At 35.7% G+C, this 25,402-nt stretch overlaps 2 protein-coding genes, 1 long non-coding RNA gene and 2 other non-coding genes across 6 annotated transcripts; 3 read left to right on the top strand and 2 right to left on the bottom strand.

The window, feature by feature from the left end:
- Positions 1-3,384: 3,384 nt before the first annotated feature.
- LOC107952065 (homeobox protein LUMINIDEPENDENS) lies at positions 3,385-12,233 on the top strand. 2 transcript variants are annotated; one of them, XM_016887309.2, is made up of 13 exons: positions 3,385-3,790; positions 3,891-3,918; positions 4,157-4,287; positions 4,531-4,883; positions 4,964-5,057; positions 5,141-5,234; positions 6,217-6,346; positions 6,423-6,474; positions 6,563-6,591; positions 6,681-6,775; positions 7,209-7,640; positions 10,021-10,532; positions 11,070-12,233. In XM_016887309.2, the coding sequence occupies exons 1-13, from the start codon at positions 3,617-3,619 to the stop codon at positions 11,982-11,984; spliced, it is 3,039 nt and encodes a 1,012-aa protein (XP_016742798.1). In that variant the 5' UTR covers positions 3,385-3,616; the 3' UTR covers positions 11,985-12,233. The 2 variants fall into 2 exon arrangements, with proteins under 2 accessions (XP_016742798.1, XP_016742805.1); XM_016887316.2 differs by having other exon boundaries at positions 6,690-6,775.
- A 754-nt stretch (positions 12,234-12,987) lies between these two features.
- LOC107952076 (metal tolerance protein C1) lies at positions 12,988-17,012 on the top strand. Its single transcript, XM_016887325.2, has 12 exons — positions 12,988-13,500; positions 13,593-13,662; positions 13,800-13,897; positions 14,083-14,219; positions 14,321-14,436; positions 14,948-15,044; positions 15,486-15,570; positions 15,783-15,845; positions 16,015-16,120; positions 16,261-16,406; positions 16,479-16,570; positions 16,660-17,012. Exons 1-12 carry the CDS (start codon positions 13,141-13,143, stop codon positions 16,778-16,780), a joined length of 1,491 nt encoding a protein of 496 aa, XP_016742814.1. The 5' UTR covers positions 12,988-13,140; the 3' UTR covers positions 16,781-17,012.
- On the bottom strand, positions 16,964-17,041 carry LOC121205465 (small nucleolar RNA Z155). The gene has a single exon (XR_005900542.1). It is a non-coding gene; the product is annotated as a small nucleolar RNA Z155 (small nucleolar RNA).
- A 68-nt stretch (positions 17,042-17,109) lies between these two features.
- On the bottom strand, positions 17,110-17,207 carry LOC121205463 (small nucleolar RNA R41). Its single transcript, XR_005900540.1, has one exon. It is a non-coding gene; the product is annotated as a small nucleolar RNA R41 (small nucleolar RNA).
- A 644-nt stretch (positions 17,208-17,851) lies between these two features.
- On the top strand, positions 17,852-23,592 carry LOC107952059 (uncharacterized). Its single transcript, XR_005900178.1, has 3 exons — positions 17,852-18,394; positions 18,488-18,623; positions 23,241-23,592. It is a non-coding gene; the product is annotated as an uncharacterized lncRNA (long non-coding RNA).
- The last annotated feature ends 1,810 nt before the right edge of the window (positions 23,593-25,402 follow it).

Below are 25,402 nucleotides of genomic sequence, written 5' to 3' on the forward strand. Positions count from 1 at the left end.
CAAAGTTCCATAGACACGACAAAAGATTTATCGAGGGAGTGTACAATGTAGATTTGAGACGAAGGATAAGCGATTGTAGGAGATTTTAAGTACTTCGTTATCCATGCGCACAAGCAATTGCGGCATGTGCCTCGACACATGTAGATTGCACGTCTTACTTTGACGAAGTTTACAAACTACAACGCACATATAATATTTGGAAATCTGAAGTCCCACTTGTCCCGAATGAAAGCATGTGGCCATCTATCTTGCATGCTCCTTTCGAGTTGGTACCAGATATTAACTTACAGCGCAAGCCAAAAGGTTAGTCGAACTCAACTCGGATACAAAGCGATATGGATATTCAGGAGCGAAAAAACCAACCGAGGTTATGCAGTTACTATAGGAACCTAGGGTATACCAAGCTAATATGTCCACACCTGAATAGAACATCGAGGAGAAGAGCTAATTAAAACACTAACTCATTCATTGATAAACATAGAAAAAAGCAAACATACAAAAAAAACCTTATAAATTCAATATATTTGTTTATTTATTTATTTTTTTCTGAAAATTGTAAGTTAATATTAAGTAATGAGATAAGATATATTACAATACAAAATAAAATATTTTTAAATCTTTTCTCTTATCTTGTGAGCAAACAATTGTTTTTTGAAAATATTGTAATTAACAAATGGACGGAGAAAAACTTAAATGAAAAATTAATGAAAATGAAAAAAAGATTCAAATTAACCATACAATATGGTACAAAACAAACCAATTTAATAAATTTGTTGCGTAGATTATAAGTAAGTGTACATTTGGGATGTAAAATAAAGTACACAATTTGGTGTCAATGAAAGCAGAATAAGTGCATTATGAGTGGAAACATTTATTACAACGCAGATTAAAATTTAACAAATTAAATATTAGTATTTGGGAAAAATTACAAAAAACTATCATTGACATACCGAATGTGTGCCACAACCGAGTAGGCGTCGAGTACTCCTAGGGTTTTGTCGAAAAAGTTGGGATGGCGGTTCCTCATTGTCTTCATCTCATCTTCATGTGCACCTTGATGTTGATTTCCATATTCATCTCATTTTTCTGTGGTTGACTGTGTTTGGGTCTTAGCCGCCTACCGTACATCTCTTTTTGTATGAATATGCGGTTGCGAGGATGACCCACATCGGTAGAACAACGATGTTAGGGGTGTTTGTAACACTATCAGTAGATAATTGTATGATGTTGAATAACTTAATTGTGGATAAAATGTGAAATTTTCGGGAATACCAGATACATTGGTGTTATTGGCGGCATTAGCGTGTAATATGATGCAATGGGTGGGGTGGTGCAAAATCTACACTTAGAGACTGTGTTGATGCAGTGACTGATGATGCGTACTGTGATGCTTGTGTAAAATAAATTGGGTTAACACAAAAAATATGTGAACCATACTGATCGGGAGTTTACACAACAATCGGGTCTTCTTGTGGAGATGGAGCAGATGTTAATCCCTCCGCAACATCTTTTCCTGTCCTAAGATTGATGGGCCATTATATTGGTCTCCTACTGTGACATTGCTTACTTATTTCTGTATTCGTCAGTAGATATGACTTGTTGTTATGCTTGGACCAATCCATGTAATACGGAAATGTCGCCAAATGGTTTACGCGTTTGCAAGTAATCTTACCTATGCTACCATATCTCGATATACTTATTATGGAATATTTGCCAATCTTCCTTGGGTCTCCCCCGAAAGTCAATATTGTGCAAGCCATCGAGTTTTTTGGGTGGTGGCGGAATATGTTGTGACACTCAAGCTGTCGCATCATTCAGTCGGATTCGTGCATCTCGATCGTTGAAAAAACAATCAATAGCACTTTAACATGTCAAATGTTGTAATTAGCCAAAAATTTGACCGGGACGCATTTTTGAATTTTGGGATCTGTATATGACATCCATACAATTTGTAGTACAAATTTATAAATTTTAGCATGTATCTAATATTTAATTGCAAATGCTAAAATAAATATTATATAACTTTGAATTTGATAAACTAACATCCTATTTAGTTTGTTGATCTAAAGCTAGTTGGATATCCTTGAGCTTGGTCGGTATACATATGTGTCTCACGCGATTGTTCCACCTATTCAAATAATATATTATTTCAAAATTATAACAATGAAAAAAATATTATGATAATGATATTATCAAATGAATTTTACCATGTTATGAGTGGTAATTTATAAGGGGGTCCACTCAATGGCTTAAAAATGATAGTCTATTCCATGCCCGTGATTGAAGAAAGAGCCGATTAAATGTACCGAAATTTGAGATTTATCTGGTATAAGCAAACCCTTGAATGACCTCAAGATGAATACACGCGTGAATTGTTCTTTTTCAATGTCACTCATGGAAGTCTTGATAGTTTTGAAGTTGTCATCCAACATCCCATCTTGATCCAACTACCCCTAAACTTTTTCGGTACCTTCCCTAGTAGTTACTCGTATGTTGCATTCCAATCGGCACTTGCCACTGGCCCTGTAACGACTTCCTTATTGACTAGTAGATTGAGTTGTAAACCAATATCCTCGAGTGTAATTGTACACTTACCGCAGGGAATATAGGATGTGTGTGTCTTCGGTTTCTATCTTTCTACCAAAACATTGATAAGTGGGGATCCAATTTAGTCCCCCTAGCATACGAGCCATGTATAAAAATCCCGTATTTCGCAAGTGTCCACAAATGGCAACCGATGCACTATTACTTAAATTGTGTATGTATGTCTCAAAAATCCGATCTTCATCTTGAGTATATAAACATAAAAAAACTAATAATCTTAACAACATAATAATTAACTTATTAAAATTTAATAATTTAATAATATTTTCTTCCCATTTGTAATTGAATATAGGAGATGTGCTTATAATCCAAACGAATAAACTAATTTACTATTTTATAAATTATAAGGAATAATATATAAAAAGAATAGGATTCAGAGAAAGATTTATAATGAAATTGTCGAGAGAATTAAGAATTAATAATTGAGTTTAAATTGAAAAGAATGAAGTTTGGAGGTATTTATATAAAAAAAATAATTTCTGGGTTTTCTAATTGTTGCGAGAAAAGCTACTATTAGCCTGAATGTTCATCCTATAAGATATATTTTCATTTCTCTCTATAAAAATAACATATTCTTATAAATACATATAAAAAAAACGGCCTTAATACTTGAATATCTTAAAAATTCAGCATATTTATTTAATTTTGCCGTTTTCTTTTTCTGAATATTAAATTGCATTTTAGAAAAAAAAAGTATGTCTAGAGTAAACATACGCGCGCCCGAGGTAATTTCAGCGCGTGGTTGATGCCTACAAAGTTTTCTTCTCGGGGCTTTACTATCCTACCTCGTCTGTACCCTTATTCGCTGCTCTCTCTATCTTCTCAATTCGATATTCTTTCTCTAAATTGCAAAACCCTAACCCTAATAATTCGTTTTCAATCGAATAATAAAAAAAGTTAATTACTTTTTAATTATTTTTGTTTTCCTAATTACTGATGCCCTGAACTCCAATGCGAGGTAGGCATCGATCTGGTGCGTGGAGCTTAGAGTTATCAATCTTGAGCGTAGGTGATGGATGTGTTGAAGGAGAATCTGGCAGAGCTAGAGATTGGGAGCACCGTGGAGTCTATTCAGAAGTTCATAGACATTCAGAGGGAGCTCTTCCACAGCCAGATCGACCAGCTTCAGAACGTTGTTGTTACACAATGCAAACTCACCGGCGTCAATCCTCTCGCCCAAGAAATGGTTCGTCATTCCAAAATTTAGTTTTTGTTCTCCCTTCGGTCAAAGTTGACAAAAAGAACCCCATGTATAAGATTTAAATTCTTTATTTACCATTTTGCAGGCAGCTGGTGCTTTGTCCATAAAAATTGGTGAGTATTTGCTAAAGTTGCTTTGTGGGGTCACTTGAGATACTTTTAGGAGCTACTTTAGTATTTCCTAGCGAAGGCATGGGTGTAATTGTGTAATTATTTTCAGATTGTTAGCTTCAGCTGATTTCCTTTGTGGTTATTGATGTGCGATTATTTCCTAATGTAGAATGGGTGATGTTCTATGAATTTGGACGTGGTTTTTACAGTGCTATCTAAATTATCGAATAATTTTTCCCAGGGAAACGACCAAGAGATTTGCTAAACCCTAAGGCTGTAAAGTATATGCAAGCTGTTTTTTCCATTAAAGATGCGATTACTAAGAAAGAATCCCGTGAGATTAGTGCTCAATTTGGTGTTACTGTCACACAGGTATATATATTTAATAATTGATATCATGTGTAGTTTTTAACATTAATTCTTGTCCATTTCTTCTGGCCAATGATGTACAAGATATTAAGAAACGGTTTGCAGTTATTTTAATCGATCGTCATGTAGAATTAATGTAAATTCAATTAACTACTTCCAACTTTTTGTTATATAGCAGCATGCAATTGCTTCCCATCATACTGTCTTCCGGAGAATGCCTTTTGATTGATTAATGTTAAATTGTAGGTGCGTGATTTTTTTAATAGCCAACGCACTAGGGTGAGAAAGCAGGTTCGGCTGTCAAGGGAGAAAGCGTTAAGATCTAATGCTTGTGAAGAAGCAGAAGATTGGGTGCTTCCAACCGGGTCTGAAGCTGTTATACCAGTTGAGCCGGTTCCCTTAAACTCTGTTGGCCCTGTCATTTCTGAAGAAGCACCATCATGCTCGACACAGGACGATTCTCTTACTGGCATAGACGAATTGGATAAGCATTTTGTTGAAAACATATTCAGTAAGATGCATAAAGAAGAAACATTTTCCGGGCTGGTGAAACTGATGGAGTGGATCTTGCAGATACAAAATCCTTCAGTACTATATTGGTACTTATCAAGGAAACTTAATACAGTCAGCATACTGCTGCTTGTGTTCTTTGATTTAGTAGTGTCTCTTTATCTTGCAGGTTTTTAAATAAAGGTGGTGTGATGATTTTAGCAACCTGGTTGAGTCAAGCAGCTGTTGAAGAACAGACTACTGTTGTCTTGATCATCCTCAAGGTATAAATAGATTATATGCAGATGATTTATATGTCCCTGTATTGGTAACTTTACCAAGGTTACAGTTAATATTTGGAATGTAGGTTCTTTCTCATTTACCTCTACAAAAAGCACTTCCCGAACATATGTCCGCCATACTGCAAAGTGTTAACAAGTTGTGTTTGTACAGGTTTTCAGGTATGCATTTGTTGGTTGGAATTTAATTCTTCTGCTTTTATTCTCTGTGTACCTTATCATTGTGTTTGTCTCAGTGTGGTTGGGTCATCTTAGATTTTAACCAGTGTGTTATTTCTGATAATGATTTATGGCCCTATTGAAACGTTCATATTTTGTTAATGTTGTGTTAACTTTTCTGGTCCAATGCTTGGTCCACCCCCCTCCCCCCAACACAAATCTTTGAAGTTAATTGTTCAGAGTGAAATGCTGGGAAGACTAATGCCAACAGTCTCTCTTGCTACTGGAGTCCATTTTAGTGGCTGCTTTTGGTTTCTTACTTTATCCTTGATAATTGTTTGAGAAGAAAGGGAAACCACTGATGGAAAATCCGAGTGGATATAGCTTTTCTTATTGGTCACTAAGGCTTTGCTTGTTAGAGTGGAAAGAAAATTGGCATGATGGAAAATTGAAAGGGTAGGAAACTAGAGGGATGGAAAACATAATTTTTCTTTCCATAGGTGTGCTTGGTAGGAGAGATGGAAAAATGGAAAGAAAACTACTTTTCTTAACATCCATTGCTTGGTAGAGTTGAAAAATGGAAGGAAAGAAAATAAAACATTTGAAAAATGCATAATTTTGAACTAACATATACATCTCTCATTTTCTCTCCTCTCATCCTTCCGATTTGGAAGGATTGATTTTTATGCATTAGGATGGAAAATGATCATTTCTCCTATTTTCTTTCCTCTCACTTTTCTTCCCAACCAAGCTTACTCCAAATTTATTTTCTTCCTACTTTTCCAGTCCCTTCTCCCATCCCTCCACTTTCCACTTAACCAAGCACACCCTAATTGTTGTCTAGTTGGTAAGAAAGTACAATATGTGATAAAAAATCCACTTGTAGATAATCTTCATTTATGGTGAAAATAGTTTTTCTGCTGAGCTGTATTTATTTTTATGCTTTGTGGTACCTTGGATCTCATTTATCTGATTTGAAGATCAGACATATCAAACAGGGCAAGGCTTTTGATATCACGGTGGAGCAAAATGTTTGCTAGAAGCCAAGCTGCAAAGAAACCGAATGGTTTGAGGTCCTCTACTGAAACCCAGAATGAGATGTTGCTGAAGCAGAGGCAAGTTTACATCTTTGTCTCCTATATTTGCTTGATTTCTTTCAATTTAATGCCTATTTTTGCTCTCTGACTACAGTATCAGTGAAATTATGGGTGATGGCTCGTGGCAGTCAAATGTTTACAATTCTGTAAGTATAGAAAATTTAAATAAAATGTGTTAAAATGGCTATATGATTGTTTGGTGTCTTTCCTAATAAATTTTTAATGGTCTTCCAGGATGGAACTCTTGCAACTTCTAATGTCAGGTGTGGAATCTATTTATATTTGTATCTGATGTTTATATGCTGGTTGTCGTTCTTGGTATTTTGTAATGTGGAGATAATAAAGGTAATAGTTCATTCAGGAAGGAGTCTCCACAAGTTTTGAAACTGCTACCAGCTTCCATGGATGACTCCGCTAAGAAGAACCTCCTTGGTGTTTCCAGTTCTCGTATCCTTGTCATCATTTGTTATGTTTACTGATACTCCCTGTTCCCTCCCCCTTGATTATTTACTTTTGGTCAGGTTACTGATAACTATATATTTTTTACCTTATGAGAGGTAGGCTTGACATCTGTTTTTCCCCCCAATTAGAGTTCGGAGTTCTTGTTTGTGTGGCAATTGTTTTTCACCCTTAAGACTTTGGATTTCTATTATCATTAATTTGTTTTGGGTTGGGGCGCCGGGTGGGGTGAGGATATGCGGGTTTTGAAATTAGAATTTTTCTGATTCAGTTACTGCTAGATATGATCCATCTACTAGAATTTCTTTTCTGTCTATTCTTCTGTTTTACTGCTCCATCTTAATTAATTTAAAACATGCAAGATGGTGTATATGCAATTTTTAGTTCTTTTCTGAGTTGCACAGTGCCTTAGCTAGTCCAGACAGCAGGGAACGTAGGAGGGTTCAGTTAGTGGAACAGCCAGGGCAAAAAGTGGCTGGCAAAAACTCCCAAACGACAAGAACAGTACCAATTAGTCAAAGTCGCCCTATGTCTGCTGATGATATCCAAAAAGCAAAAATGCGTGCTCTATATATGCAGAGTAGACATGGGAAAACTGGTTCCTCCTCTAACGGGATGAATGAAGTGAAGAGTGAAGGTCTGAACAAATCTTCACCTTCTAAGGCCAGCTTTTCTCGACCAGTTTCTAAAGTTCCCTCCCACCCAGCTGAAGAACAAAAGAAACCTGTAGTACTTCCCCCCAAAACATCTAGCAGGGTGGAAACATCTCTTGATCCGAAACAGCCTGTGGCTTCAAAGGAGTCTCCATGGGAGAAATGCCAGAAGGTCAAAATCCCATGGCACATACCACCAGGTAAATCTGCGTTAGTGTATTTCTTTAGTTCCTTTTGCTTTCTGTTAATACCCTGTTTTAGACGGTAGTGAATGCCGTTTAAACATCCTTAATGGAGGAAATTTCATTTTCCATCCCATTACTTTCAATCTTTTTCCTTTTCTATCCTTCTTTCCCAATAGGAATGGTTAACAACCCGAAAACCTTTTTTCATTTTTTGCTCGATGGTTGGGAATTGGTTTTGTTGTCTATGCGCTTTCCCTCTTTATCTAGAAATATCAGAAGTATAAAAAAAAATAAAATTACAAATATCTTTCTTGATATGTGATGATAATTGTACCGTCAAGGTGGAAATATTCCTGTTGAAATTTGAAAATGTTAGGATTTTGATTTACTTTATATATTATTTTTGGTCTATTTCAAAAGTTAGTTTCTGTGCCTTGATTGTTTTTAATTTGTTTTTAGCATCAGCATGTTGGCGAATTGTACATCAAAAAGGTATACCAGAGAAAATGAAATCATTGGTTTAAAACTTTAGTGACGGCTAGTCATGGTAGATAAATTTTCAAGAATCTTTTGCTAACACAGTGGTTAGTCCAATCTCTACCAGGTTTTCATTATCAAACTATGGAGATTGGAGTATTCTTTTGCTTCAATAGGATCACGCTGGCTGTTTAAAATCAGCGTGTCTTGTTCCAAGGCAGATGTTGCCGAAAGGCTGTTGCTTGACCAATAAAAGTGCGGCCATTTAATATTTTCTTCAAAGGGTTGCTCAATTGAGATTGATTGAAGCCTTATAGAGCTTCACTATTGAATGTCTAGTGTTTCAAAGGTGTAATTATCTGACTAATTGCAATAAGGGTTTTTCTTTTATGCTATTAACTTGAGATCTGGATGCTAAGGAATTGATATGGTCAAACTGTTTTAGACGGTAGTGAATGCTGTTTAAACATCCTCAATGGAGGAAGCTTCATTTTCCATCTCATTACTTTCTATCTTTTTCCTTTTCTATCCTTCTTTCCCAATAGGAATGGTTGACAACCCGAAAACCTTTTTTCTTTTTTTGCTCGACGGTTGGGAATTGGTTTTGTTGTCTATGCGCTTTCCCCTCTTTATCTAGAAATATCATTGATATGTGATGATAATTGTACCGTCAAGGTGGAAATATTCCTGTTGAAATTTGAAAATGTTAGGATTCTGATTTATTGTATATATTGATTTTTGGTCTATTTCAAAAGTTAGTTTCTGTGCCTTGATTGTTTTTAATTTGTTTTTAGCATCAGCACGTTGGCGAATTGTACATCAAAAAGGTATACCAGAGAAAATGAACATCATTGGTTTAAAACTTTAGAGACGGCTAGTCATGGTAGATTAAAATTTTCAAGAATCTTTTGCTAACACAGTGGTTAGTCCAATCTCTACCAGGTTTTCATTGTCAAACTATGGAGATTGGAGTATTCTTTTGCTTCAATAGCATCATGCTGGCTGTTTAAAATCAGTGTCTTGTTCCAAGGCAGATGTTGCCAAAAGGCTGTTGCTTGACCAATAAAAGTGCAGTCATTTAATATATTCTTCAAAGGGTTGCTCAATTGAGATTGATTGAAGCCTTATAGAGCTTCACTCTTGAATAACTAGTGATTCCAAGGTGTAATTATCCGACTAATTGCAATAAGGGTTTTTCTTTTATGCTATTAACTTGAGATCTGGATGCTAAGGAATTGATATGGTGAAAGCAAATGTGTTATGATTTTGGAAACAAATCTTGAATATTTTGAAGAGTTATTATTGTATTAGCAAAATATGCTAACGAATTGATATGGTGCTATAACACAACAGTAGAGAAAATTTCTTGGAGCTTAAAGCCACTCCAACTTCCGTTTACATGCTTTGCTTCTTACCAGCAAATTCTTCTTGATATTATAATAATGATAATATTAACAAGAACAGGTTTCTTCAATCTGCCTGTAATGTTCTCTCACTTCTCTGTATTCTAAGCCGGTGATAGTAATAGAACAATTTTTTATTTGATAATTAGAGTCAGTTACTATTGAACTATGATACAATTTTCAGATATAAAGATAGCTATGGTACAAGTTTCAGATATAGAGATAGTTGAAGGTGGCATTTAATTAGACTCAATTGCGTTTGATGTTGTTCATCTCATCTCATCTCATCGTTTCGCTTTTATTTTCTCTCATAATGACCACCCCAACTAGCCAATGTGTAACACAACTAAACAGCTAAGGCTTCCTCACAGCATGAATTTGATATTCTCACACTCTCTCTCTAAGCTTGTTTTGTTAAATCTTCAGTTTCTTCTTTTTGTTGGAGTCACACGAGTCATCTCACTCTTTAATTGATCTGCGGGGTTTCAGACTGTTGTCATTGTCTTTTTCTGCAGAAGTAAAAATCAACGACCTTTGGAGCGTTGGCGCTGGTGAGAGTAGCAAAGAGGTTCATGTGCAGAAAAACAGAAACCGTAGAGAGAGGGAAACTTTCTATTACACGAACCAGGAGATACCGTCTAACCCCAAGGAACCATGGGATCGAGAAATGGACCATGATGATTCACTGACCCCAGAAATCCCAACTGAACAGCCACCTGATAATGAGACTGAAACACAGGTTACCCACGGTGAACATTTTAATGGTGCAGCTACTTTGGAACCTTCTACCTCCCAAACTGGTGGTGCCGTTTCAGCTGAGCCAGATCTTGAGTTGTTAGCTGTACTGCTAAAAAACCCAGCTCTGGTTTTTGCCTTGACTTCCGGCCAAGCTGGTAACTTAACAAGTGAAGAAACAGTGAAGCTGCTAGACATGATTAAGGCTGGTGGGGCTGATACTGGTAAAAATGTGGAAGAGAAAGTTGAAGTCTCTCTTCCATCCCCAACACCATCGGCCATTCCTGGAACGGTGTGTGATATAATAGGCTTCTACAAAGAATTTATTTTCAGTTTCAATAGGGGGATCCACATTTCATACATAATTAAAAATGAAAACTACATGTAGGAACCCGCATTCACTGAAAAAAAGAATATAATTAATCTGGTGGAAAATTATTATATATGCGAGAATTTAAATAGAAAAATGGAACCAATTTAATCTAAAGATATCCGCATGGGGAAGAGCGAATGGTTCATATCAATCATCGATGGATATCTTCAACAGGCATCCAGATATGAAGACGTGGCAGATGGTATAGAACAGGTTTTTTCAGGCCATGTGGGTTCAGTTTTATGGATTGTCTGGGAAAAGTCAGGAGGCATTCACTTTTGTTGACCTGGCCTAAGCAACCATCTTTTTGCACCTCATTATCATTGCTACAGTTCAGGATATACATCCAGGGAATCTGTGATTTTATGACATCATTTTTTTATATGAGCGTTATATAAGTAGGGAAATTATCATTGTTTTTTAAATTTTATCTTAATGTATATGTTTAATTTGCAGAGTGGATGGAGACCGGAGGCGGCCAGGAACCCTTTTTCACAGCATAGTCAAATGGGAAACAGAGTTGCTCAAGCTTCTGTTGGAGTTGTCACCCCAATTCCCGTTGCTGAACGGCTTTCTGCCACTGGCATGGCGGCACCACAAGAAGAAGCAAATGGCCTTTCATTAGCTCAACAGCTTGCAGCAGCCGTGGCAGAGTTATTGCCTCAATCAAATGCCACGACCCTTGATAAGCGACATTCTCCTAATGTTGCATTTTCAAACCGTGGTCACCCTTCTAATTTGCCGGCTTCCGATATAGTCTTAACCATGAAAAAACCATCCCTTGTGAACTCTTTAACAAACTCATCAGCTGCAGCCGGTCCTTCGATGTGGGTTGAAACCATGGATGGGAAAACCGCAGCGATGTCCATGGCACTGCATATACCTGAAAAGGTGCACACTTCATTTTCTCGGTCTCCATTGATGCCAACATTGACACAGCGACAAACACCAGCGCAGCTACAACCACAAGTACCCCATGCATCTGATCCATATTCAACTAGACCCCCAGTGGGAAACTTAGGTCCAATGCCTGATCCTTGGAGAGGCAGGCAGAGTTTGGGTTCTAATCTTTATTCACAGGCTAATCAAAACAATTATAATGCATCATCGTTTGGAGGATCTATGCATCCCCAGTTGCGAACAGACCCTCCACGGGAGGGAAAAGAGTATGCGGGTAATGAAGGTTTTGAGTCATGGAGTCCTGATAATAGTCCAAACAGGTCATCAGAGTATGTTGCAGGAAGGAACTACATGGAACCCAGAATGAATTCTGGGTGGAACTATAGAGCTGATAGGCCATCATGGCAAGGAAATTCATCTGGGTATAGAGACCCGAACAGACAGGGAAATAGATGGCGTGACAGAAGATGACGACAAGGCAGGCTTACTGCCAATATCGGCCTTCGGGTTCAGAATCCCAGGCTTTTCGTCCACAGTGGGTGTGTTCTATAATGATAAAAAATATTTGGTGGGTGTATGTGGAAAATGGAAACCCAATGGGACAAGCGGGACGTCATTGTATGCTGGACACTACAAATGCAATTGCAGCTTTCTGGATGTTCAATTTGATAAGCAACACGAAAAGAAACAAAAAAGAAAAGAAAAGAAATTGCCAGTTTATTTCAGGGACTAACAGTTTAATTTAACCGTGGCTTAGACTGGGCCATTTTTGTCTCAAGACGTTAAAATTCGGTTGGACTTGGTCATAATTTACCCTAAAGGACCTTAGCCTAGGAATCTGTTGTAATCAATCTCGCAACTCGTAACCAAATCTCAATCGGCCATGGAAGGTAAAAGATCGGACGAGTGGGGGACATGTTGATACATTTTCTTTTGGTTTGAGAGTTCTGGTATTTGGTAATTAAAATCATAATCGATAGGTAAGGCTTTGTAGAACTATTTTATCCAACTTTTAGACATTTGACTCAGGAAAAAAACATTAGGAAAATAACCTCTTTGGACTCTTTCAATTTTATTATTGAGTAAATTGGTCTGAATGTTTTAATCCTCTGTGAGAAATTAAGAATAATTAATCACAATATTAAACTCAGGAAAAAAACATTAGGAAAATAACCTCTTTGGACTCTTTCAATTTTATTATTGAGTAAATTGGTCTGAATGTTTTAATCCTCTTTGAGCACTAAATATGTTACCATATCATATAAAATATGTGTAATTCACGAAAAATTTAACGTTGTGATTTAAAATTGATAAAGATTAAATTGTTCTGGTTTTTTCTTAGTGGGACCGATTTGCTCAATATTAAAATTAAGAGGAACCAGAGAGAACTTTTTACCAAAAAAATATTCTTGTTGTGGGCCGTGTGGCCATTTATAGCCTACAAATTGATGCGTGGACTAAACGCTGGCGAACTATAGTAATCAAAGATCTGATATGAAGGGTTTATGGTATAAAAAACTCACCAATCAAGCACCGGATTCCTTCTCTTCTCTATAAAAACAAATGAGTTTCTGAAAATTCAATTTTCTTTCTCAATAATTTTGGAGCAAAAACCGCTGAAACAAGGATGGGATTCAGGTTCCAAAATCTAAATCCCATGTTCAGATCATACCTCTCTAGGCTTTCTTCTTCACCCAGAAATCTACACCCCTACCCCATTGTAATTCAGTCCCTCAATCCCCATTTTCAAATTTACCCTCCTCAGGTCTTCTCTGATAATCCCATTTACAACATCCCCAGACGGTGGCATTTGGGTCATTCTAATGGTCACCATGACCACGACCACAATTTGACCAAGGAAGGCGAGAAAATATTTCGCTTGGGTCTGGGAGCGGATATCGGATTAGCTACTAGTAAAGCTTTAACTGGCTACTTATCTGGAAGTACCGCCATCATTGCCGACGCTGCCCATTCGATGTCGGACGTGGTAAAAACATTAAGTCTTGTAGGTGGTTTATTTAATTAATTGAATCTTGGAAGTCGAGCAATTTAATTTTTGCTTGGTGGTGTTGTTTGTAGGTTCTTAGTGGAATTGCTTTATGGTCATTCAAAGCCGCAAATGCTCCCAAGGACAAAGAACACCCATATGGTTACTTATGATTGTACCTACAAGCTACTCCATTTTTCTTACTTTTGGTCATAGTTATGAAATATGAATGTTATGCTTATAAGATTTTTTTTTTTTAAAATTATTAGGTTTCTTAATTGTCCTTGTTTTATTCTCAGGACATGGTAAGTTTGAAACTCTTGGAGCTCTGGGAATTTCTTGTATGCTTTTGGCTACTGCTAGTGGAATTGCTTGGCATGCTTTAGAGCTCCTAATTGTATGATTGGTTTTGTCTTTCTTCCAATAACTTATGATTGAAAGAGGATAAGAATAAAATAGAACTCAATGTTAAAGGGGAAAAAAAATAAAAAATTGAAATATATATTGATTGATAAAAATGGGGTTGCATTTGGATTGAAACTAGATTGGACCTCACAGTAAGTTAACCTTCTCTCTATACAGGGGTTACTGTCCACTGCTTCTGAAGCTGTTAATGGTCATTCATTGGTTCACGGGCATAGCCATCATCATGGAATTGATATGGATCACCCTATTCTAGCATTGAATATGACCATTATAGCAATATGTATTAAAGAAGGGTATTGAGCTTCCCTTTTGGCTTTATTCTACTTTCGTTTCTTATAACTTCTTTTTTTGCATGTGTGATTTCTGGTATTGATTTCTTTATGTTGAAATGCAGGCTTTATTGGATAACAAAAAGAGCTGGGGAAAGGCAAGGTAGTGCACTGATGATGGCAAATGCATGGCATCACCGTGCAGATGCGATTTCATCGGTAGTTGCACTTATTGGGGTTGGTAAGAAGGCTTCTTTTTTGGTTGTATTGTTTTAGTTTTCCTGTTTTGAGCTTGGTAATCAATGGGAAATTAAATCCTTGCTTTAAATTTAATGATAGCTAATGGATATAGGCAGCTTTAGCATCTTTGCTGTTCTTTATCTCTTAACTTTGCTGATTGCTAATGATGAAAATAAAAATTTTTCTTGGTTAAGAATTTTCTGATTGGTTAATTATTCTATTCTATTGGCAAAAGTAAAGTACTGAGATTTACATCACTCCTTCATGTTCATTTTACCTTTAAAGTCTCTCTCTCTCTCTATATATATATATTGTTTTGGCTGGTTGGTTGTTGTATACGTACTAAACGAGTTTCACCTCCCTTGTCTGTCTCTCTCCCTTGAATGTTTAAGTCTCTTTGTGTGGATTTCCTTAAATTGAATTGTATATGAGTGATTTGTGTGGATTTCCGTAAATTGAATTGTATATGAGTGAACACTGAATGACCTTATGCCTTGTCCATGGTGATCTAGGAGGCTCTATTCTTGGAGTAAAGTTTTTAGATCCTCTTGCTGGACTGGTTGTCTCAGGAATGATTCTGAAAGCTGGGCTGGAAACTGGATACCAGAGGTGCATTGCCTGTTGCCTCCATCTCTCTTATTGTTTGCTTTGTTGTGGTTTTATTTTAAGATTGTAAGCTTTCACAGCAATTGCAGCAATTCAAGAGGTAAATGGTATCAATCAGTATGGAAAAAGGCAAGCATACTGTTTGCTTTAAGGTCTAAAATGTCAATGGCATCAATCAATACAAAAAATAGGCTTTCTTTCTTTTCGTTTTTGGCTGAAAATTTGGTATATTTAATAAACTTTTGCATTTATTTTACTTATTTAATACCTGTGTTTTCATTACAGGTTAATGTTATCATGTTCGTATTATCTTTGATTGATTGCATTCAGCATTCTTATGTCACCTATTTAGCTGTGTTTTAGCATTCTTATGACGCAGCTATTGATGATAATGACATTGATCTAAACTCCATAATTGACATATCTTTTTGGGCAACTTTGTAGCGTCCTTGAACTCGTTGATGCTGCCTTACCTACAGAACAATTGGAGCCCATAAATCAAACAATTCTACAAGTTAAAGGAGTCAAGGTAACTAACAAAATTTGCTTGCATATCTGTTAATAGCAGATACTGCTCTAAATGTAAAATAAATCTCACTAAATTCACGTAATCAGTCACAGGCACCCAGAATATCGTATCATGATTTGTCGGCCTGTTGCATTTGGTGAAATGTACAACTGAGTTATTCTTTTTTCTTTCTTGGCAATCTTCATTAATAACTTGTTCGAAATTGTTTGTAGGGATGCCATCGAATGAGAGGAAGGAGAGCTGGTTCTAATCTGTACCTTGATGTACATATTGTGGTGAGTTTTTAGCATATTTTTAACTGCCAATGAGTATTGCAAAGAGGGCATGATTGGAAAGTATAAACTTCGCCTAACTTTTGCTAAACTGAGTATATGATCTTTATTTATTTGGCTATAAAATATCGCCTATTACTAAGTAATTTCCTCTTATTCTTCCAACCCGCAGGTTGATCCCTTTTCTAGTGTTAGTACTGCACATGGCATTGGCGAAAATGTTCGTCACCAAATTCATAAATCCCACCCTGAAGTAACCGAAGTTTTCATACACATTGGTATGTTACATGACTAGTTCATCCCTAAACCAACTTTTCATTGTGGTAGTCACATTACCTATGGGCTTTAAAAACACCGTTTGCATTTCCAAATTGTTGGCTTAAATATCAACTTTCTTTTTTCCATTTCGAAATTGTAGATCCTGCCTATGTAGAGTTCTCCCCTGATTTAATGGACCAAAATGAAGGTTTGAAGACAATCACTGAACAGAATAGTAACATGTCTGTCGGTGAAGAGAATGTTCAAGCAATTGTTTCTCATCTTCTCTCATCAAAGTTTCCAAAGGTATGTGTCTCCTCTCATTATGTTATAAACAAACCTGATTTTAAGCTCTCAAGGTTACATGAATGCTTGCAGAAATTTAAGGTCGAGCGCATCACCCAACACACCTTACAAGGGAAGATGGTACTTGAAGTTGAGGTTACCATGCCACCAGATATTATGATCCGGTAAACAAGCTTTCCTTTTCGTTTTAGATTCATAATTTGTTCAGATTTTGCCTTGGAGATTCAAATTCAATATATTTGCCTAAATGCAGCGAAGCCATGGACACAGCGAAGGAAGCAGAGAAGGAGATAATGAAGGCAGCTTCAAACATTGTTCTTGTCAACCTGCAGCTGAGATTGGGACGCCCAATTCCACAATTCAGATATATTTAACAAAACTTCCAATATTCAAGAAACCAGATTGCTCTGCCCTACCCTTAAACCTAGTTTGCTTTGCCCTACTGTTCCCATCTTTTGCAAAATGTGAAATAAAAAAGAAGTTACTGTTGTTATAGGTATATCTTGATTTGCTTACGAATAAAAAGGAGATGAAAACTGATACAAAATTAAGAGCCAAAATGATCAGATAATTGTAGTCTGAATTTTTTTAGGCTACATTGTATTATTTCAGGAAAGGATATCATCATTTCAATGGCTCTGAATCAGGTAATAATATATATATTTTCATAAATAAATAAAAAGACAGTGAAGTTGGAGGGAAGAAGAAGGCTCAGAAGGATCCATTGGTGATTTTCTAATCACAAAAGAGCGAAAAAACCCCCTTCGTAAAATAGGTAGTTTTCAACATCACAGCCTCCCCCATCTTCTGTTATTGAAAACAAAACCAGAAAAAAGGATAATCAAAGCTTCAGAAATTCATCATTTAGAGAAGAAAAAAATGGAGAGAGAGAGAGAGAGACAGAGAGAGAGGCAATTGCTTCAGCTGCGGGCGTAACTATAAATAGAGAAAAATTCAAAATTAGGGTTTAGGGGTTGCGTTGGTGAGGGGCATGCTTTACTTCGATTCTCGGAGTCGGCGGATAGCTAATTAGGTTTGGGCTTTGAAGGGATCCCTTCATAATCTGAGCTTTAGCTTCTTCGTAGTTAAAAAGCCCATTTGTTTATTTTATTTATTTAATTTTGAAATGGACTTATTTTATCGAAATAATTATTTAGGACTTTTTCTATACAATAATTATTTTAATTGAATAAAATATTTAATATTTTAATTATGTTTGATAATCATTTTAATTTTTGACTTAATATAAAATTTGTAATAAAAAAGTGTTGAATAAATAATTAGATAAGTACTTATCGTTTAACATAAAAAATATTAAGTTAAATTTATTTTATAAAAAAATCTAAATAAATTATATTTTTAAAAAATATTCAAATAATTATATTTATCATTTATCTAAAACTATCTAAAATAACAAAAAATATTATACTAACAATATTTCTTTTTTTTTCTTTTGAAAATGCCAGCTGATACTATTAATGGGAAAAGAAATCAATTCGATTACAGGCCTTAAAGACTAATGACCCTACAACTAGCCATCCCTAATTGATCACCAAAACGATGCTTTGAAACTCACAAAAACAAAACAAAAAGTAATGGAAAGCACATAGAACAGACACAAACTTGGAAATGAAACCAAACAAACTCAAACTTAACAAAGAGAAAAGCCAGGCTTGGAATCCCATTCTTCTCTAGCATTTTAAGCAACATCTTTTGTGCATCAGCAACTCAAGAGACCGATTATCCATGAACAACCAATTTCTGACCTTTCAAGCCCCAATCTCTATCAAAATCCTCGAGTTCATCGGACAGACCAATCGTCACAAAGTCCGGACTCAACTAAACCAGTCATCCACCATCATCTCCGCCACTCCTATCGCAGTTTACCAGTTCTTCCACCTCACGCGGTACTTCCTCCATCTAGTATTGGGGTCATCATATCTCCGTCCTTCCATCGCCATCCCATGTGCCTTTATTGGCTTCCCTCGGTACAAATCTAAAACACATTCTTCTAAATTTGGGTGTTCTCCCCTTGATTTCTTAAATCAGACTGCTAATACATGATCTATCTTCTTTTGCAGAGTTTAGTTTTTTGATTACAGTTAGCGCGTCTCCCTCAACACATATATCTCGAAAACCCATTTCCACGGCCATAGTAACAGCCTGCAAACACGCCCTTGCCTCGGCCATAATCGGATCTGAAATATTCTTTCATGGGTAAGTACACGATGCCATCACTAATCCTTCTTTATTCCACGCAATGACTCGTGAACATGATCTTCGAGAATGTTGATCAAAAGAAGCATCAAAATTAATTTTTATAACATCATCAACAGGTGGTTCCCACACAAATCTTTTAGTCTCTTGCCTATTCTTCAATATCTCACCCATTTGCGTTATTTCTGAATAATAAGCATTGATAAACCTCACAATTTCATGTGCTTGCTCCCTTATCCCTTCATGGTAAATTTTGTTGCGAATGTACCAAAGAGCCCAGAAAGAAATAGCTCTGATTTTGCATGCTTCATTACTATAGTTCTCAACTCTAATGCTAACCATTTTTTCCAATTGGATTCTCTGTTGGTAGTTGAGTTAGTCACCCCCAACTCCTGCTGTACCTGTTGAGTAAAAGTGCAATCCCGAAAAAAGTGGCTCACCGTTTCCTCTTTTGCTCGGCATATTGGACAGAGCGTATCCACCACAAGCTTATGGGCTCTCAATTTATGCATCGTGGGCACAAATTCATTAGCAACCCTCCACATATGTATACGAATCTTGCTTGGTACATTAAGAAACTGAGATAGAAATTCATGTTGTATCATAGAATCCTCAACTGTAATTAGCCATTTATATCCACTTTTGACTGTATAAATCCTTGTATTATTGCCTCTTCAAATTAACGCATCATGTGGTTCACTGCTAGCCAATGGGATCAAAAGAATTCTCTTCAGCTGCTCCTCTCCAAATGATAAACTATAGCATCTTGCTTCCAGGTAACAGATTCCCTCTCGATTAAATCATACACCTTAGAATATCGAATATCAATATTCTGACAGTGCACCCTACCATTTCCAAACCTTAGCAACCAGGCATCATTCCAAATATTTACTGCAATGTCGTCCCCCATTCTCCAACCCACCCCCTCCTCAAGGAGGAGTTGTTTAGCTTCCCAGATACTTCGCCAGGTATACGAAGGGTAAGAACCTAATCCTGTACTCATGAAGTCCCCTCTTGGGAAATATTTTGCCTCCATTAATCGTGCAAACAAACAATTAGGCTATGGAAAATGCCATGTTTCTAACCACCATCCGGAGCTAGTTGATTCTTGCCCTTTGTTCCCAAAATAATTCTTCCCTGTCAGCTTCAAAATTCATCTCTAGTTTAATCTTTGTAATCTTCGCCAAAACTGCATCACTAATCTCATCTGCACTTAATTCAAGCAGTCTAGAATTTAAAACTGTTGTTCATTGCTCCCTTAATACTTTTTCCTTTTTTGCCCAATTGCTCAAGCTTACTCTTATCTCCTTCAGCTTTACCAAGTTATTTTGCTTAGTTGAGTTTCAACCACTTTTAACTCGTTTCTCGAAGTCATTATCCAGCATCCAATTGGCATTGAAATGAAATTGGTACTGTATTTTCCTAAATTGCAAACTCCTATCCCCATTTGTATCCACAACCACCAGGCAATGATCAGAAAAGCTATGTCGCAAGTGGTTCACCGAATACCCTGTAAAAAGATCCCACCATTCTAGATTAGCTACCCATTTGTCCAGTCTTTTCCTTATATTATTTCCAGTCAACTTACCTCTCTTCCATTTGTACCATTGCCCAGAAAAACCCAAATCGCTCATCTCGCAATCTTCTAGCACTTCCCGAAAAGCAATCATTTATCTTTCCTCTCGAATTCTGCCCTTGTTTTTCAAAAAAAAAACAAAATTTCATTAAAATCTCCTAGAATCAACCATGGTTTATTATTCTTGTGCTATAGATACCTTAATAACACCCACGAATCCTTTCTAGCATGCTCCACAAGCGCTCCATAAAAACTCGTAAATCTTCATATTGCCATATCATTCCCCTCATCTTCTTCCATATCAATATGGGACTTTGAAAAACTTTTTAACGATATATTCAACCCCTCTCTTCACCTTAACGATAAACCCTCTCTCGTCCCTTCCGCATTGACACCAATTCCAAACTTAAACACACAGCCGTCTAATTTTCTCTATACGTTTCCCAGTATCCTTTGTTTCTATAAGAAACAAAATTTGAGGCTGAATATGTCTTAACTTATTTTTGAGACGTCTGATGGTCCGTGGCTGCCTCAAACCACAAACATTCCAACTAAAGATTTTCATTGCACCCGACCGGCTTACTTGCTAACAGTATTTCATTTCCCATTCCATATTCAATAACCTCCTATTGTTGGCAAAATCACTCATTTTTGTATGAAACCTTTGCCTCTTCTTCCCATCAACAAACTCCACAGGCAAATCTTCCAACTGTGATCCCACTCCCTTTTCCTCAAACTACCCTACCGTATCTTCAAAACTTTTATGCATGGGCTTTCTTATCTGTTGAACAAAACAACCCTTCGAACCCTTTTCTTCTCTATGATCACTTTGATTGGTTACATCAGCACCAAATCTCCTCTCCCTACTCTCCCCATTTGTTTCCATTCTTGCCTATTTATTAAACTTTGATTCCTCTCGCAACCATTTACTTACCATCTGCCCTCTCCTTCTTGGCGCAGCCCCCAAAGACAGATCCCAACCAAATTTCACCTGTTGATTCCCTAAAGTTAATCGAACTAGACAGAAGCTCTCCTCGTGACCTAGATGGCCACATAAAAAACAAAACAATGGCAATTTTTCATATTGAAATAGTGCATATATGAATTTATCTTGCTTGATTACGATTTGTTTCTTCCTTTTAAGCGAGAGACGAATATCAATTACAATCCTAATCCGCATAAATTTGCTTACCCCTTTGTAACCAATGACGCATCATACTCCCAGAATCTCCCAATAAAGTCCCTGAATTGTTGCGCTATCCCCTTCGTTAGGAGTCCAATCGGTAAGTTGTGGATCTGTACCTAGAAAACAATAGTCCAAAGAGGAACTTGAATTGGGTCCTCACCCTTTGTCAACCTATAGAACACAATAAGATGTCGGTTAAAAAACCATGACAACCATCCATAACTCGCTTCGAATCAATCTTGCTATAAAATCAGAATAAAATAAGTTTATCTTCAATCTCCATGATAGACACCCCTCTCAACGGATGCCACAGGTCAGCTAGAGCATTTTTTAAAGACAAAAAATTCACAATACTGTCCGTAAGAACTCGCCCTACAAGGCACAATCCATACTCTTGATCAACAACGATATCGTCCTCTACCACCACTATGGAATCTTCCTTTTCATCCATAATATTAAGATTAACCAAATCTTCATCCACCGTATTGAGATTAGCCATGACGCACCCACAATTCTAAAAGCCTAATCTTCACGAAACAACAAAAAATCCTAGCAAATAAAAAACCCTAAAGTGAAACTTGTGCAACAAGGTAGACATAGAAAAAGCAAACTCGTGCTACTAGGCAGACTTTATATCGTTTTAATGATTTTACAATATTAAAATTAAGAAATAAATAATCTTTTAAAAATTAGTATTTACCTTTATCAAATAATATAATTAAATTTAGTATTTATATTTACTGATCTACTAATATATTCAGCACTTATAAAATTCAGTAATAAAAATTCAATACTTAATATATCAATACTTAAATTTTTAGTTTATCAAACACTACCTAAATCATTTAGTGATAAAACATTTTCAAAGCATTTCAAATATTTTCAAATATTGAAAAACATGTTTTAAATGTGTTTCAACTTATTCTAAATGTTTTTAAGTTAATAATAAAGTGTTCAAAATATTTGGCGTTTTGGTAACTAAGTCTCAAGACCGTAAGTCAATAGTCGAGTTCCACTTAGAGGAGCTTAGTCTCAAGACATTCCAAGCAAACCAAGTCTCGAGAGCCTAGAAGCCAATAGTCAAAGTTTCTTTCAAAGAAACAAGGCATCGAGACTTATTCTTCAAGTTTCGAGACTTGCCTTCATAATCTCAAAACAGAGGCTTTTTTAACAATTATTTTTTAGCTAAGTCTCGAGACCATCATTGTAATTCTCTAGATTTGCCTTCGTAGATTGCATTTAATGCTTAAGATTAATACATCAAATTGCTCTAATTCAACCCTGATTGCTCCAAATGTTAGATTTCACTTATATATATAAATACAAGTCAAGAACACTTTAAGATATATGAGAGACACATCCAAGCATTGAAAGTTAGAGAATATATTTCAAATATTTTTTTGCCTCATAGTCTCTTGTACATAGGCTCTCTAGTGCTTAGGATAAAATCTTTTTACCATTCTTATTTTTTTGCCTCATAGTCTCTTGTACATAGGCTTTCTAGTGCTTATGATAAAATCTTTTTACCATTCTTATTTTATCCTTTTGAGAGAGATTAAACTTAACACCACGTTATAGAGGTTTAATTTTTTACTTCCATCTTTTCATCATTTTATAATTTGGAAGGTTTTAGTTGAAGTATAAAAGCTAAGAAGGGTCATTTTAGCCGAGAAAAAGTCCTATTTAAACCTTAACAAATAGATAGAGTTATAAATGATACATTCTCCTTGAAAGGTGATAAATGCCAAAAGTAACATGTTTTAATCACATTATTAATGCATTTTTGAATGATTATTCAATTTAAAATGGTGAATTTTATGCTCCTAATACTTTAAATTCATGTTTCTATACTTAGGAGAATATTTGAGAGCAAAAGGAGCGATAAACGAGTGAAAATGGAAAAGTCAGAGCAAGTTTCAAGAGCTACACAGGCTGAACCATTCCACACGGTTGTGTGAGCCACACGGATTGCCACACGACCATGTGCCAGATTGTGTGGAAATCACAAATTGCACTCAAAATACGAGGAAGAACACATTTTTTAGATTTTTCGAGTATTCTAAGACCTATATATGACAAATATAAGAAGAGCGGAGTAAGTCGTCAGAGAATATTTAAGAAAACAACTTAAAAAACACCATTGAAGCTGACTTTGAAGTAGATTTTCATAAATATTGAAGATCTCCTTTTGATTTCTTTGAATTTTATTATGAGTTTCTTTATTTCTTGTGTTTATACTGTCTTTGAGATGTTTTTATTTGCGATTATGAACTAATTTTCCAAATACTTGCGGAGATGAACCCTAGGATAAATTCTGTTATTTGATTTTTATTTTTATGTAATAAATACTTGGACTTGTTCTCAATTATGTCTGCTTAATTCTTGGTTTAATATTTCTTGGCTATTAATCCATGTTTGATGTGCATGAATTAGAGGAGAAATAAACTCTGTTTAAGAGTAGAGTATAGCTTGTAACGACCTATTTTCAGTGAAATCTGAATAGTGGTTTCGGGAACACAAATTTGAAATTGTAAAATTTATTTTAATATTATTTTGAGGTCAACAGCATGATAGTATGATTGTATAAAAATTTCGTTAAGAATTTTACCGTTTATATGCTCAATTCGTGAAAAAAGATTAAATCGCGTAAAGTGCGAAAATTGTGTTCTATTAGTTAAAAGTGTTAAACAGCTATAGAACCTTAAAGCTTATATGGTAATTAGACCATTAAATGAGTTAGTGGCTGTGCATGGCTTGGTAATTGAGTAATTTTAAAAGTTAGGTAAGCTTAAATTAGTAGTTAAGTAAATAAATGAAAATGAAATAAAACACAAGAAGGAAAAAGTTATCATCTTCCTTAGTTTCCTTTGTATTGGCCAAATATCCCTAGGGAGAAGAAGAAAAATTTTGTTCAATCTTTTCCTTTGCATATAAGTGATTTCTTGTCCCGTTTTTGATGATTTTTATGTTTTTAGAATTGTTGTAATTTAATCTAGCTAAATAGGGGACTAATTTGCAATATGATTGAAAGTCTAGGGTTTTTCCATGAGAGCATTTTAGTTGTTCTTGTTGATTAATGGAAAAAAAATGAACCCTTATTGTTAAATAAATAACTTTTTGTTAAGTGATTTTTTTTGAAATTGTTAATTAGGAATTAATTTGTGAAAAATAGAAATTATGTGTTAAATGTGTGAAATTGTGAAATATATGGACTGCTATAGGCTTATATAGAATTTGGCTAGGCATGTATAGGGATGAAATTGGATGAATTTCATTTTACGAGCATAAGGACTAAATTGTAAAGAAGTCGAAAGTAATAATAATTTTTCCATAACTTGAATTTTGGAGTAAATTGAATAGAATGATATCTAAAATAGTTAAATTTGATTATATAGATCAAGAAAAGCAACATTCGGAATTAAATCGGGGAAAGGATAAAGTCATTGAATAAACGATCGTATTTCTCCGTACGAGTTTGAGGTAAGTTCGTGTAAATATATTGCATAGTTATATGTTTTGATTTAAATATATATGTATGTGAGTAGTTTAAATTGTTATGTATAATTATTGAATACATAACCGAGAATATACGAAGATTTTCGAGTCCCGTTTGAAGCTTAGGAATTCGTAGGATACAAATGACATGTCAGTAGGGTTACCATTTTGGTTGAGGCCCTGCATTTGTTGCGGATTCACCGTAGCTCATATGAGCTTACTGATATTCAACTCAGAGGAGCTTACCATTTATGACTCGTATGAGCCTACATGTTCAAGAATTAACAGATTACAGTTTAGTACACCTCATGTGTATCACCCGTGTATCTACCGGTATTCTAAGTGGTTCAACGGGCATAGTGTTATTGTGAGATTATACAAGTTCGATATGAACAAGTACATGTATTTATATGGAAATTGTTGATATTTGATATATGTTTTCATGGCTTATATGTTACAAATACATGAAATTCAATTAATTAATGAATTCATATATGATTCTTGGTTTATGTGAATATATGA

This window comes from Gossypium hirsutum, chromosome A08 (assembly GCF_007990345.1).
Source record: "Gossypium hirsutum isolate 1008001.06 chromosome A08, Gossypium_hirsutum_v2.1, whole genome shotgun sequence".
Taxonomy (NCBI): Eukaryota; Viridiplantae; Streptophyta; class Magnoliopsida; order Malvales; family Malvaceae; genus Gossypium; species Gossypium hirsutum.

Coding starts and splice junctions, on each gene's coding strand:
- LOC107952065 (XM_016887309.2), top strand. CDS start 3,617: ATGGATGTGTTGAAGGAGAATCTGGCAGAGCTAGAGATTGGGAGCACC. Junction 6,347..6,422: donor GAGATGTTGCTGAAGCAGAG/GCAAGTTTACAT, acceptor CTCTGACTACAG/TATCAGTGAAATTATGGGTG. Junction 7,641..10,020: donor CCCATGGCACATACCACCAG/GTAAATCTGCGT, acceptor CTTTTTCTGCAG/AAGTAAAAATCAACGACCTT.
- LOC107952076 (XM_016887325.2), top strand. CDS start 13,141: ATGGGATTCAGGTTCCAAAATCTAAATCCCATGTTCAGATCATACCTC. Junction 14,437..14,947: donor AGTTGCACTTATTGGGGTTG/GTAAGAAGGCTT, acceptor ATGGTGATCTAG/GAGGCTCTATTCTTGGAGTA. Junction 15,571..15,782: donor TACAAGTTAAAGGAGTCAAG/GTAACTAACAAA, acceptor AATTGTTTGTAG/GGATGCCATCGAATGAGAGG.